Source organism: Polyodon spathula, chromosome 5 (genome assembly GCF_017654505.1).
Source record: "Polyodon spathula isolate WHYD16114869_AA chromosome 5, ASM1765450v1, whole genome shotgun sequence".
Taxonomy (NCBI): domain Eukaryota; kingdom Metazoa; phylum Chordata; class Actinopteri; order Acipenseriformes; family Polyodontidae; genus Polyodon; species Polyodon spathula.
The window spans coordinates 54,312,505-54,328,614 of NC_054538.1; the positions used below are offsets into that span (position 1 = coordinate 54,312,505).

The 16,110-nt window shown below is 39.9% G+C and overlaps 1 protein-coding gene across 1 annotated transcript in view; it reads right to left on the bottom strand.

Moving 5' to 3' along the window:
- The window catches only part of LOC121316053 (inactive phospholipase D5-like), a 110,980-nt gene that overhangs the window by 45,083 nt on the left and 49,787 nt on the right, over positions 1-16,110 (bottom strand). Inside the window, exons 3-4 of the mRNA XM_041250761.1 lie at positions 10,051-10,234; positions 7,750-7,864 (exon numbers count right to left, since the gene is read on the bottom strand). Coding sequence (XP_041106695.1) covers positions 7,750-7,864; positions 10,051-10,234 — 299 coding nt within the window. The remainder of the gene's footprint in view (positions 1-7,749; positions 7,865-10,050; positions 10,235-16,110) is intronic.

Below are 16,110 nucleotides of genomic sequence, written 5' to 3' on the forward strand. Positions count from 1 at the left end.
CATGACCTGGCCCTATGTCCTGGCTGGTTACACCTAAAACAGAGTGGAGGGACAGAGGGGGCATAGGTTAAATATCTGTCCCGCTGCTGGTAGGGCAACGGGGCAGGGGCAACACCTCTACCCCAGCTGGGGGCCATCCTTGGTCTCCATGGGGGGGAGGCAAGGGGGCCCAACGGGGTCGGCGGTCTGGGAGGTCTGGGTGCCGGGACCGAGTGTGATGGTGGTGGTGTTGGAGGAGAGGGAGGGAGAGGTTGGTTCCTGAGCAGGGCAGGGACTGACAGGATCCCGACCCGGGCTGACGTCAAAGAGTCTTCAGGGTTGTGGCGCCGTACCCACGCCTGAGTTTCGGCGCCGACCACATGGCAGAATTGTTCCACCACAATGGCTTCCCCCATTTGTTGAGTGGTCTTCTTCTCTGGGGTCAGCCAATGGACCATGTGGTCGCACAACCGCTGTGCCACCACCCTGGGGCGTGTCTCCGGGGCTCTCCGGTACTCGCGGAACCGCGTCCGGTGGGTCTCCGCGGTGATGTTGAGACGACGGAGGATAGCCTGCTTGACTAGGTCATAGTCAGGGCTTGGTAAGCTGCCTGCGCTTCCCCGACCAGGCAAGGTCCTAGCTGGCTTGCCCAGAACTCCCGAGGCCATCCCGCCGCGGTTGCCAGCCGCTCGAACGCCACCAAAAATGCCTCCGGATCATCCTCCGCCGTCATTTTCATGGCCCGTGCCTTCGGGGCCGACATCAATGATGTTCCGGTAGGGGTCGCTCCTGCAGCAACGATCAGCCCTACCCGTTCAATGAGCGCCGTATAGCGCTCCTCCCTCCGTCTCTCCTCTGCATCCCGTCTGATCTCCAGTGCCTGCAGCAGCTCCGCCAGTGCGTTGCGGTCCATCCCACTTCTGACACCACGTGTGGCAAAGTGGTTGGTAAGGGGAACAGATGTCGCGGTGATGCGGTGCAGGAGTGATGAACAGACAACAGTGATTCAGTGAATAAGTGCTTTATTGCTCTTTTCCAGGTCTGGCGACCGTCAAAAATAATAAATCCTCGGCAATAGACAACAATGTGTAAAGCATGGGGATAATGAAAACAAGGGCACAGTCCTGAACAAAAACAACGGTACGGTCACCAGTCCTGGGTGATCGAAAACGTGCAGGTGCTCAGTGCAGTGGTGCTCCGGATAGTGCTCTCCTTTCGACAGCTCCGGAGATGTGCGTTAACTGTCTAGTGCTGAATACAAAAACAGACAGTTACACGGACAGACACAACAATACAAAACACGAACACAATCCACTCTGAGCTCCTCTCTCAGTCCTTCTCTCTCTCCACTCGTTTAACCCAAACGAAGGAGAAGATCAGCGTTACCCTGGCCCCTATATGTAATCCCGTATAATATCGAGGTAAACGGTTGCAGCTGCCTTAGTTTACCTTTCAAATCAATACGGTCTTACAACAGAGTCGCGCTTCCCTCCAGGCTGACCCACTTCCCTGACCCGGAAACGAACTGTCAGGCCAGCCCTTCCAGATACTTCTCCTCCCGTTCTTTAGCGCCCTCACAGGTTGGGAGGAAGATTCATCACCAGAACTCATCTTTCCGTCACAAGAACAAATAGATTTTTTTTTTTTTTACAAAAAATAACAAAGGGGAGATTACAGAGGCAATACAATCAGCGCATCAGGGAAGGCGCCAGAGGATTTTACAAGCAGTTATGAGACATTCTTACCCCAGTAACCTTTATACCAAAGCCCAGAAGAGACATTATGGAATGTGGAAGCTACAGGCTGATTTCTCTACTGATGAAGATTATAAGTTTTTTTGAAAGAAGTTTAGAGTGACCAATTATTATTTTATTTATTGTCCCCTGTGAAAGGGGTGTGGGTAATTCACTGACCAGGAGACAGACAGGTGTATTCGGGAAACACCACACAGGTGCCCAGTTTTATTTTAGACAAGTTATTATTTTTTTTTTTTCTCTCTCCGGCAGAGGGCACTGTTGACCGTGGGCTGCCTATCAACGATGATAGACAGCACCACGGAAATACCACAGCTGGTACACGAACCGCAAATGCACTCGCAGGTGCTCAAAGAAATAATAATGAAAACAGAAGGCGAAAAGAACAAGGGAAAATAAAACAGTAATAAAACTACAAATAAAAGGTGCTGCACTCGGCAGCGTTATCCCGGTCGCCGCTACCCGCACGACCCGGATCACCGTCCTACTCTGTCGGCTATCTAGCCTGCTCTTTTACAATACGCCGGGGTCTGCCCAAGGGTTCCCCGCTCTCTCTCTCTGTCTCGCTGATTCCCGGTCCCGAATCAAAGTGTCCGCACCCTTAGCGCGTCTAAGTGGGCAGACCTGAGGAAACAACAGAGCGTTATTTTATAGGACCGACAATCACCCAAGACCCGCCTCTCGGCCATTCAGAGAGGGGGAAAGTCCACACTCACACTTTCCCACCTCCCCGTGTCACTGCCATGACTCACAGGCGGTTGTTGGGCGACTGCCGCCCTCTTCCTGCAACCCGTGAACACGCCAGCAGAGTCAGCACAGATCTCTCCCTGTTACATCCCCCAATTTGGAATGTCCAATTATGGCTTTTTTTTCTTTGCATAGCCCGAACACGAACTGGAACCATCCAAGCTGTATGACTCATCCTGCGCTCCCAGCGGAAATGATTTAACTGGATGAGCCACTGAGGACCCCAGATTTAAAACTTTTAACCAGTGTTATTCCTATAAGATTAATGAAATTATACAGATGCTGGTTAACAGTAGAGCTACCGAAGCAGTATTTTTGACCGATCATGATTTTTAAATGTATTTTTCTCCACTGATTTGGCAATTAGGTGTCTGTGCTTTTTTGACTTTTCCTAAATATATGTAGGTGGCAAAGTGATTAGCAATGTGCAGGTGTATAGGTGATGCAGTGCTCCAAACAATGACAGACAATAAAGTTCACGGTCCAAAACAGTTTTCCTTAACGCAGTTTGGCCAATAATAAACCACAGGGTTCAGTCCCGAAATAATAATACAATAACAATAACACTCAACACAGCCACTTCTCCAGAGAACAATAGTGGTGCAGCAGTGCAATGTAGTCCGGGCTTATGCTGGCCTGTAGTGACAGCTCTCTGTACGTATTAACTGTCTAACAAGAACAAACAGTGACAGCTAGACAGACAAACAAACAAAACACTAAACACTCACGATCCATTTTTACTTCCGTTTCCTTACAGGTCCTTTCAGTAACCATAACAAAAGGACAGATTGCATTGTCACATCCCCTGAAATACCCTTAGTCACACACCCTGCTAACCCCTTACCTGCTTACCCCTTACTAAATTACAAGCTCCAGTAATAAAGGGGGTCTTCAATTGCCAAACTTTAAATTATAATTTAAATTTTATATTATAATTTTGCCTTTTCTTTAACTCAAATAGCTTCTTTAAGAAAGGCATGGAATAAAAGACCAGATTGGGTAAATATTGAAGTGAAGATTTCCCCAGTTGATTAATTGGAACAGGAACAGCCTGAGCAAATACTGTTTCAGTCTGGGCACAAATACATGTATTGATCAAAGAGTTAATTGGAATGCATCAAGTTTCTCCTATATAGAAAAATCCTAAAGTTAAGATAGGAGGTCAAAGTGTGAATTGGGGAAGTTGGCAAAAAATGGGTATACATTTATAAGACTTAGTAAACTGAAGGAAATTGACACATTTGAATTATAATATATATATATATATATATATATATATATATATATATATATATATATATATATATATATATATATATATATATATATATGATTATTGATTTTATTCTTAATACAGGGGCTATAAAACGCGACTGACGTGTATCTGGGTAAAGGCTATCCAAGTGCTGACTGTAGCAACCCAGTTCTGCATCTTTGGACACATGCTTGTTGTCCCCTTTTTCAGAGAGTTTCCCACCGGGAGTAATGGTTCTGGATGGACAACTATTTAATTCATGCATTTCACTTTGATCACAGAGGGCTATTTTGTTAGGTATTCCTTACAGCCAAAATATCTCAGTTGGCCACAATTGATTACATTTCATATCAGAGGTTTCCCAAGCCTCATTATCATCCCCATTATCACTTGGGAAACCCCATAGAAATTAAGTTGGTGTGACAAGGTGAAAAGCAGTACTTACAGAGAACTAACAGTCTACTGCCTGGATTACATTCCTACACGTGCACCAAGGAATGTAAATATTACTTTAAGTAATCATGGCAGAGCACAATGTTGGCAAGGTAGATTGTACTCTGGGGTGGTGAGTTATGAGTGGTCATAGAGCAACTAGTAATAGTGCCAGCAACTCAGTCCATATTATCAGCATATGGTTCCATCAGAGAGAGATACGACATTTATATAATGCAGATTCCATGTGCTTATAAATTAATCATCCCTAAATAGGTGTGATGTTCCTGTTTGTTGTCCAAATCCTTTACAGCTGTGCAATACATACAAGTAACAGGTCAGAAAGGTACTGCAGTAGAAGTGTAGATACCGTACTACTGCAGGAGCCAGTGAATCCCTGGCATGAAGTGCTTGGTACACAACGAGGGAATACATAGACAGACAGACATAACATGACACTGAAGCCTAGTAGGCTGTCGGGCTGCCTGACAAGTGGGTATCTCAGTGTTGCTTTTCCAGAATACAAATGGCAGAAGTACAAAAGTCTATAGCTCAGATTAATAGATCCTGTTACAAAGGGCATTAACACTAGAACTACCGGACGTACATACAGTGGTTTGCAGAAGAATTAATTATCCTACCACTAATGTCACATTTTGTTGAATTACAAATAATGTATGCACAGTTTTTCAAACAAACTTTTTTTATTCAAAGCTGTAGTGGTTAAATTGAACACTGTTATATGAGGAAGAGGTTAAATGTCAGCAAAATTTGCAAAGAAAATGTACAAAATGAAATTTACTGGTTGCATAAGTATTCAGCCCCTTAAGTCAGTACTTGGTGGAAGCACCTTTTGCATCAATTACTGCTATGAGTCTTTTTGGATAGGTCTCTACTAGCTTTGCACAGTAGGATGGTGACATTTTTGCCCATTCTTCACAGGAAAATTGCTCCATTTCTGATAAGTTTGTTGGGGATCATCGATGGACTGCAATCGTCAAGCCTTGCCATATACTTTCGATTGGATTCAAGTCAGGACTTTGACTGGGCCTCTCAAAAACATGAATTATCTTCTTGTTCAACCACTCCAGTGTGGCTTTGGCTTTGTGCTTCGGGTCACTGTCCTGCTCATTTTTTTATTTCCTCCCCTTCGCCTATATTTTGTACCATCCATTCTCCACTCTATCCTGACAAGCTTCCCAGTCCCTGCTGAAGAGAAGCAGCCCCATAATATGATACTGCTACCACCATGCTTGACAGTTGGGATAGTGTTGACTGGGTGATGTGCAGTTTTGGGCTTGCAACAGACATAACACTTGGATTTTAGACCCAAAAGTAATGTTTTTGTCTTGTCTGACCATAAAACCTTTTTTCCACATGTCTGCTTGTGGCAGGATGGAGAGTGGATAGAGGCCCAGAGACAGACTGCAGTTCAAAAAAATATGCTTTTATTATAAATAGATACAAAAATAAAAGCGATTTTAACACAAAAAGGAAGACAAAAAGCAAAACTAACAAAAATAACAATTTCCAGGCTGGGCAATGCCTTCACTGGATTTATCAAAATTCAAAAATCATCCACCAAAAAACCAAAAAACCAAAAAACCTGCTTCCTCAGCTCCCTCCTCCCAAATGAGAAGCAGAGGCCTCCTTTTATATCAGGTGGCTGGGCGCTGATTGATCGTTAATTAACCTAATCAAATAATCAACCCCAGCCACCTGAACATAATAAACCCAGGCAGGTAGGGGAAATTAACCCCATCCCTGCCAATTTAAAAAGGGCAGAGCTTTGCTCTGCCACACTGCTCTATCATCCTCATGCTTTTTCGCAATCTCCATACGTACTTTAAGATGAGGCTTATTGAGTAATGGCTTCTTTCTTGGCACCCATCAACACAGACCAGCTTTGTGTATTGACCAGCTTATTGTTGATGTGTGACCACTGACTCCCATCTCAGACACAGAACTTTGCAGATATCTCAAGGTCATTCTTGGCTTCAGAGTGACATTCTGAACCAGCTTGCCCGGCTGCTCAGTTTGGGAGGGTGACCTGATCTGGGTAGTGACTGGCTGGTATGATGCATCTTCCATGTCTTAATGATGGACTTCACTGTGCTGAGAGGGATAATCAGAGCCTTTGAAATTGTCTTGTACCCTTCTCCTGCTCTGTGCCTCTATACCACTTTATCCCTGACTTGTTTCAAAAGCTCCTTGGTCTTTATGGCTGCTTTGTTGGATCACACTGGGAGTTGCAGCTTGAAAGTCTTTATATACCTGAGGGAAATTATCCACAAGTTAAACCACTTTGAGTACACACAGGCTGAAACCATTTCACTAATTGTGTGACTTTTCAAACAAATAATTTGCACCTGAGCTGATGTAGGGCTACAGTAGCAAAGGGGTTGAATACTTATGCAACTGAGAGTAATCTGTTTTTTCTCTGTAAATCTTACTTATTTATATTCTATATGCATTTTTTAACATTATCAATGTGGAGTAGATTGTGTAGATTCTACATGCAAAGTCTAATTTGAAAGCATTGTGAAAATTTCTGGAACTACCAGAACGGTCTTTTTCACCACTGTATTAAAATGCGTATAAAACTATTGTTGCATCACACACTGTTTTGTGTTATTGTTTGTTTTCCTTCAGGATTATGTTTTTGACACTGTTTTTACAGCCTGCTTGGTACACGTGAGGGACACCTGTTACAGCACAAGAGCCGACATTTGGGATGCAGCAGAAGATTACGACACTCTGTGGAGCAGTAGAGAATTACAGTGCCGAAGATTTGTTTGTTTGGCTGTTTTATTTTATACAAGTATTTTCTGTCTACCAGTCTTTTATTTTGTGCCTGAGTTCGGCTGTTCAATGGTAATTTCCATCTCCAATCTTGCAATAGCTGGTTTGCGACACTATTATTCTGTAACTTTATTTTTGTTTTTCAATATAATCATGCACAACATGACTAAATTAAAAAAGTGGTTTATGAACTTATTGTTTAAAAGCTCAAAGGATGGAACTGTTCAAAACATGGATTGTTCAACTGTTAAAAAGATGGAATGTATAACTTTAAAAAAAACTGGATTATTCAAATGTTCAAAATATGGAACATATAACTGTTCAGGATGTGGAAAGTAAAAAAAAAAAACCTTGTGGAGTCTAGTTTGTGTAATCAACACAAAAATGCCACTTCTATACATGTGCAGTGCACTTGCCACAGCTGCGGTTGTGTTTGTCTCCATCTCAAGATTTCTGCAATTTGGTTATCACTTTCATTGTCATCTTTTCCTATTTTTGGGGGTAGGTGGCATTGCACCACTACAGTTGCTGCATGACCCTTTCATCATTTTCTTTTTTCCAGTCCTGGTTTGGCAGCCTTGTCTTTTGGGGGGAGGTGGCCCTGTGAGCCACTTCCTATCCGCGGCACTAGACTGCATGATGTCATCGTGTTTTCGTTAGCCGGCCAACATTGCGGATAGCTGACAACACTCACAAGCAATTAATTATCATTAAGTCGTCTGTTCAATTGCAATTTAAATCATCCACATTGTGGATTCTCCGTACTGAAAGTATACTCACCACTGGCTTCTAGATCTTTCAGTTCCTTGGAATCCTTCTGCTTTAGATCACTGGCTATTTTTAGACTTTTGTCTTGAGACTGCAAACCACATATTCTTTTAAACAGCTGCTTGCTCTAAAGAAAGAAAACATTTTAAATGTAAGAAGAACCCAGATATTATCCAGTTCACTGAATACAGAAAGAAAAACCCAGATATTATCCTGTTCACTGAATACAGGATTTGAAGTTTCTTTGGTAGTTTGCAACCTGTGTGTCAGAGGCAGGAGGTTGCCTAAGTAACAGCTTGAATATGCCGAAGCCTAAAGTATATCAAGAAAGTAAGCAATGCTTTTGGTGAAGAGATGCATAAATGCAGAATGCTACAGCCCAGATGAAAATAGTTAAGGTTGATATTATATAAATGAACCAATTGTACCCCAAGTAGTGGGTGCTCTGGGGCTAGAGCTGCACGGGAAAAATAGGGGGTGAGGAGCATCCGCCAGAAATTTTAACATTAGTTGAACAAGTCGGCTAAAACGTTGCTTAATAGTAAAACAAAATGATGTTATTAAAATGTGTATGCACATCAACAGTAAGCAGAGTAATAAATACACATCCTGCTTCTCGTCTCGTTTCACTTTTTTGTATGCATTTAGGCAACATAGAATAGCAAATACACGTTCATTGTTTATCTTCACTTACCGTGCAGCTTTGTGCACAATTACGACCGAAATAATGAATGGGTTTCTTAACAGCACTGTAACAGGGAAGTTTTACCTGTGTGGGATGTCACTGAATGATAATGAGGCAGACATACAGCATTGGGTTAATTCAACACAACTGCTGTCACTAAGGTACCAGCAATGGTAGCCCTAGTGTCAGATTTAATAAAGAAAATCAAAACAGAGCTAATAAATAAAAGTTTGCCACAGAGATGTCGCGCTCCAGAAACCTACTACACTATGAAAACACTCACTATACTTGTCTCCTCCTTGATGTCAACAAAGCGCTCCTCTGTGTAGCATTGCGGTGCAGCTGCCTCAAGCTGTGGTGCAGACACCCTTTGAGCTGCGCTCAGCCTCCCCAGGCATGCTCCCTAGCCAAACTGGGCCTTCCAATCAGCTCAGCAAAGGGCAAGCCCACCTGCTCAATTAGCTGCCAAGCAACGCATCTCCTGCAATTTGCATTGACCCCACCCCTCATTAAAGAAGTATGAAATGTATTGTTCCTATAGTTATTTTTGTAGCATACTGAATCAGGTGGTACAAAAACTGTGGGTTTCCTCATCTAAATTGTTTCAGGAAATATGGAAAACATGCTTACAAAGATGTTTAATACAATAGTACTTTTATGACAAACATGAAAAGATGGTTTTATCTTTTCCTAGCTGTTAGGTTAAATAAAAGATAATGTGCTGTCCCTTTTTTTCAAAAAAAAAAAAAATCAATGGCTGCAAGATTTCATTTAAAATGTCTTCAACGAAAAAGACACCGGCTGCATCAGAGATTGAAAATATTTCTGCTAAAGATTGCTCTGTCCAGTACAAGGGGACATTTCAGGTGCTGTTATTTTTACATTAATTCATGTTTTTATTTTGTTTGATAATTCATTGATGCTGAAAATAAAATGTCTTGAAAAGGTTCATTCAAGGTTCAAGGAAACATTCTACAATTTAGCATTTACTGTTTTTCAGGTAAGTATTTAAATATGTAGGAACATTTGTTGTACAATAACTAGAGCAAATTATCCATTTTGAATGTGACAACGATATTTTTTCTGCTCTAAGAAATATGATGTTTAGTCTTCAGAGCGTTTCTGATGAAAACACTCAAAACACTGCAGCTCGAATTCAAACAGAGTCATCCAATACAAAGCACTATAAACTTATTATGAATGGCTTACTGAGGCTAAAAGATAACGCTAAGAAATTTAATTTGACAACAACATTTTTCATGGACTCGATAACAACTTCCCTACAGTAGTAGAAGTCATTGGTAGACATCAGTTGACAGTGGTGACATTTTTATATTTCAGCATGTTAATTCTATGATGTGAAGTAATCCATTGTAATACTTGGGCTATATTCTTCAAGCTATTTACCCCAAATTGTCATTAGCACCAATTACAATTTTAAAAAATAATGATAATTTGGAATTAATAACCTAACAATGAGAATCTTGCCACTTGTGTGCTATTGTAAAGTATTCTGAACACAGCCGCTGTTGATAGTGATGTGGTCTTATAGGCCTGCTATGGTTTCTTCAGGGTAAAACACTGGTGTAGCAATGGTATCCCAATGGTATTTTTCTGTAAGTTTGTACCTGCCAGGTTGAAGGATGACCCTGTTCCAGGTCTACATTGTTTAGGGCCCAATGAGAAGATACGATTTCCACTGTCTTCTCAGCTGAATCCAGGAGGCTGAGCAGGCCCTGATAGAGAGACAGGTGGGCAGTGCCATTGTCCGTATAGGACAGGTCTTCAGGGATGTTCTCTACAAGAACAATGCTGAGGGGAAAAAAAAAAAAAAAAAAAAAAAAACATTGGTTAAAGCTTGCACTTCATTTTCTAGTAAAAAAAAAACCAAACATTTAAAAACATTTGTTTTAGCCCTAGGTTTATGAGGTTAAACAGTTGTATCATTATATATGGACATCAGAACTGTTAACAAGACTAGAAACATCACCAAAATAAATATTATCAGGCTCAGGTTTTTAAGATTCCCAATTTAAGGTGAAATTTATCAAGTTTTCATAAAATAAAAACCTCAAAAAACAAACAAAAAAACATGAACTTTGTATGAAATACTTCAGAGAAGTTGGTGAAGCGAGAGAAATTGAAAAAGTTCACTGTTGCCATACATTACAACAAATACAATATATCAAAACAATTCCACTGCTTGCCATTAAAAAAGTAGCTCCATTAAGTAATAAATGACGTCCTATTGTAGCATTGCTCTACCACAAAACCTTGACTACTAATGGAAGAAAAGTATTTTTTTATTATTATTATGTCTAATAACAATAAGGGGTAGATGTCCGAAAGTGCTGCGTTTGTCTCAATCATTGCAAACCACATGTAAACTAGTCGGAAGTATAGCGTGAAATGTACTAAACAAACACAACTCTGTTAGCATCATTTTAAGCTTTAGCCTTAAATGAAGATGTAATTCTGTGCGTTCCTGCAGAAAGTGGCAAAAACAGGGTGGAGATGAGGGATCAAAAATATTGTAATGAGAGGTGCTAAAGCCACAACCCATTGAGACACAATTGCATCAATTTGTTAAGAACTTTTGAAAGCATGTTTTAAACAATCGCAATTGTTGCTGGCATTTCCCAGTCCGCTTTTTCTCATGTGTTGCCAGTGGTGCTCAATGTATTTTTGAGACAAACACCCAAGTACCTAATTTTCATTAAAGTCAGGGTTTATTTACAAGCTTTGAAAACGAATTTACAGTATATGACATTTCTGGTTTTTATTTGTATATGACATTTCTGATTTTTATTTGTTGCACAACAATGAGAAATGCATTATTATAATTCAAGTAACTGATTTAACTGTGCCACCTGAGTTAGCATATGTTTTTTTTTTTTTTTTTTTTTTAATAGTTCATGTGCAAGTAAACATTAGTTAGTCTGGGCATTTTAACTCAGTTGGTATTTACTTAAACGTAACATTTAGTAAAGGTTACCTGTTTGCAAAGTACCATTATTTTTTTTTATTTTTTTTATTTATGTATTACATTTTTACATTACTAAAACTTTTCTTCCATCATTTTGTGTCCCTGCTGGACCACATGCATTGAAGCTGTTCTCTGATTGGTCAATTCTTCGTTGTTGTGCAACAAATCACAAAAATAGGATCTATTTATTTTACATCACTCGAGTGTCATCCTGGTGTCGCTCCCATGTCACCTGTGGTGTGAACGTTAGTCATAAAAAGTATGTGTTCTATTAATTTAGACGCATCGCTGCACATTTTTGTCTGTCGCATCACGTCTGGTGTGCAGCTGCCTTTAGGCTTAAATCCAAACAAAAATCTTATTATGAATATTGTTTTCTGGATTATCGTCCATTTCAAAGCTGTTTTCAAAATGGCCGCTCTAGTGCACTGAGGTTTGAGATCTATCCTCTAAATCATTTGAAAAGAGCTTTGAAACAGACTTTAACGTTATAAGTGTAAAAAGTTGTCAGGGTGAAAAGAACAATTACAGCTTGTAGGAGGGGGAGATCTGTGCTGACTCAGCTGGCGTGTTCATAGTGCTGCAGGAAGAGGGCAGCAGTTGTCCAATGGCAGTGACACAAGGAGGTGGGAAAGGGGGTGTGTGGACTTTCCCTCTCTCTGAGTGGCTGGGAGGCGGGTCTTGGGGAGATTGTTAGCCCTATAAGATAACGCTCTACTGTTTCCTCAGGTCTGCCCTTTTAGAAAGCGCTGAGTGTGTGGAAGTGCTGGTCCAGGACCGAGAACCAGCCGGGAGAAAAGAAACCGGAGAAAGAAATCGTGAAAACAAAAGAAAGATAGTGACAGTGGAGAAACCTTGGGGAGACCCCCGAAATATTGTATATAGCAGGCTGAGGTAGCCGCTAGAGTAGGTTGGTGATCCAGGTCATGTGGGTTGCAAAGACTGGGATAATGCTGCCAAGTTCAACAACTTTTACTTGTAGTTTTATTACTGTTTTATTTTCCTTTTTCCTTTCGCCTTCTGTTTTTGATTATTCTTTGGTGCACCTGTGCGCCTGCACTTTTAACTGTTTTACCACCTTTTGGTATTACCGTAAGCAGACCCCAGACAACAGCGCCCTCTGCAGGTTGTAAGAAAACATTGCCATTTAATAAAACTGGATACCTGTGCAGTGTTTCAAGTACATCTGTCTGTCTCCCGTGTCAGTGAATTACCCACCACCCTCTCACACAGTTACATTATTTAAACAGTTGTAGCAGTACATGGGGACGTGTAAAACTATATTTTTTGGAACCCTGCTACTTACTCTTTAACACTTACCTTCACAAACAAAGGTGTACTTAAACCACTTAATATACAATGAAATAGAAACTCTGTTTTTTCTGGTTACACTTCAATGAGGACATTTATATTTTACACCAGGACAAAGGTTTTAAAAAGAGAATACTGTTTGCTTTTGGACATACGTTAGATTGTAACTTTTGGATTTGTTATGAAGAAACAATTTGTTGCAAAACAATGAGAAATGTATTATTATAATTCAAGTAACTGATTTAACTGTGCCACCTGAGTTAGCATATGTTTTTTTTTTTATAGTTCATATGCAAGTAAACATTAGTCAGTCTTGGCATTTTAACTCAGTTGGTATTTAATTAAACGTAACATTTAGTAAAGGTTACCTGTTTGCAATGTACGTACCATTATTATTTTTTATTTATTTTTATTTATGTATTACATTTTTACACCCAGGCTTAATTTACAAGGTGATTGGAATGTGTTTATGTGGTAAACTTACTTTCTACTCACCCTGTACTTTAGTGATGATCTAAAATATTAAAGGTTTCTAAAATGTACTGTCTGAGCGAACACTCAGCCTTTTTAAGCACTGCACACCCTTGTTCTCTCAATAACCAGAAGCGAACCACGGAAAGTGTGAAAAAGGATCAGATTGAATCAGCTATGCCTAGGCTTGCTACTGTTCATTATTAATCGATAAAGCTTGTTAAACGTCGAATTCCCAAAAAATGAGAGTTGGACTGAAATAAATTTATATAGGATAAATGTCGTATCAAAAATAACAATTTAGAAATCATCTGTAGTTTGTTTATTTTTTATTCTTACTGTCTGTCCTGTCTCCGATCCATTATGAATGGCTAGGGGTCCCTGTCAATCATCTCAGTGATCTGTTAGTATAGTTTTACTATCACTGGCATTTCACCCAGTTCGTTGACTCAAACAGTGCCAGAATGCTGTTATTCGTTTAAATGATTGTCAATCATCAAGACCTGTAGCGACTGTGCACTTTCATTTGCCAGCTCAATCATCTGTCATTCAAAGCGCCTACTTTTGAAATTAGTGGGTTAAGGTGTAGGTAGGCTTTTGCTAGGTATACAGTGACAGTTACTAGTTTGATTTAAAAATGTGGCGCAAGAAGAAAACACTTAATGAGTACTGCACACAATCCCTTGACCGACATCTCCTTGGTAAGACAAAGCAAGCCTTTCTGCCTTACCCTCCAGTAACTCCAGCTGTGCTGAAGAATAAGTGCAAGTTAGTTCTGTTCAACTATCTAATGTTTTGTTCTATTATTTTTACTCGTAAATTTATGCTATAAAAGTCTGTGTAATGCACCTTTGTATGCTGCATTTTCTACGGTTTATTTGAGATATTTTTTTTATTCGTGTAGGATCTTTATCTTTACAAGGTATCGCTCCACTGTGACCAATCGTTATTTCAATTAGAATGTTGGTAACCATGGTTTTGTTGCATGTTGAATATGATAAAGGGGATTCGCTAAATGAGATGTTTATGGCATAAAAAGTCTGTGCTTTTTTTTTTTTTAATTAGGCATAAAGATCGATTTCACCCATTCTCTGCTTAAATTGAAAAAGTCAATTCTTTCTAAAATAAATGTCGATATTAATCATCGATTTGGCAAACAAAAAAAAAAAAAAAAAGAATATTAGCAAGCCTAGCTATGACTATGAAATCACTAGGAGGGTTCGGATAGAGTGAACAAGCCAATACAGTAAGAATTCTGCCTTTTATGCCTGTGTTAAAAGCCACAGCATGTTAACCGGGATGTTATGCGACTATAACTAACTTCAGGAATTCTAGAGTCATACCGCAGTTTAACCTTTTGCAGTGCAACATTATACCAGGTCCGACATTACAATTTTCTCTTCCGACATCGTCAAAAAGACATCAAACACAGGTCTGTGTTTTTTTTTTCTCTGGAAAAAGAAGAGAAAACCTTTCTATGGCCTAGTGAGACCGATAGGAGCAGAGAGAAGACAAAAAAGGGGCGTGTCTGAGCAGTACACATAGCCCCCGCACCACAGAGATAACACGGACACAAACAAAGAAGATAGCTGCTTCTGCATCCAGCACTCAAAGAATATGACAGGCATTTGCAGAGATTTTATAGTAATAAAATAATTATTTTATTGTTGACAAGTTTGGTGATAAAACGAGTGATCAGGAAAGGATTTATCAGTATGCACGACTATGAAGAGGTATGTGAAAAATACAGCCAGCAAACAAGGTGTGGGGCTTGGCTGGAGATGCAGTACTAAGTGTCCTTTTGCGATGCAGTGCCTTTTAAACCTGTTTTACTCTGAACACATTTTTAAACAGCGTGTGTAAAATAAGCAGCGCGTCTGAAAATAAATTGTACCTGACACGCCTGACAAGCGCTGAATAAATAGACCGGAAAGGGTTAAACAAGGGTGCGTAGCGCAGTAGGTTCCAGGAGCGGAACTTTCTTCAGCCACCTGTAGGCAAGCTTTTGTTTTGATTAGCTGTGCTTTCACTGTGTTTTGTATTTATTATTTATTTGTGTGCACTCTTGTTTATTATTTATTTGTGTGCACTCCACTTGTGTCCATGCCATTGTTGGTACAGTCACGTGGTATCCTACTTGCCTCGTTATTACAGCAAAAGGAACTATGCAACAAAAACATAAATCTGTGTGACTGAGTGGTGTGTCAACGTCACTCCCACTATCAGCAGATAACCCACACCCCATTTCACATGTGTTAACAGTAGGGTTAAAAATAGGGTCAACGGCTATTAGTTACTTGTTAAGTAGCAGCTGAAAGATTTTTTTTCTATGACTACTTTGGTCTACGGTAAACTGTTTCAATCTACTTCCCAGAGTCAAGAGCCTCAAAAATGTGTGAATCAAAATAGTAGGTTATGTATAACCATCTAGCACAAGTCCCTTCTTAATAACTCAAGAAGAATTGTTATAGACTTTTTTTTTCCCTTTCTTTCTGGAAATAAATGGCATTAAACTAACCTAAATACTCATATTGATGCTATTCACTAGGGGTCCACCCGTAATCGGTATGGCTTGTATAAGGAAAAAAAAATCACAATTGGCTTACAGACAGTTTTTATTATTTTAGCCGATAAAGTACAAGAATAATCATGCAGTGTTCAGAATTCTTTTTAAATATCTGAAGACAACAATAGGATGGCTGAGTTGTGTGCAGCTGAACAGACTTGATGCTACATTAAATCCAACAATGAAATAACTGTGCCGAAAATATTATTTTGATGCCTTTTTTTAAATGTATTTTTTTAGGTTGAAACCTAAATAACATTGATGGTTTAAGTTATTATTATAATAATGTACTTCAAAATTACCTTTTCTAATTTCGTAAATTTTGTTGATCTTGTTTAATTAGGTTATGCTGCA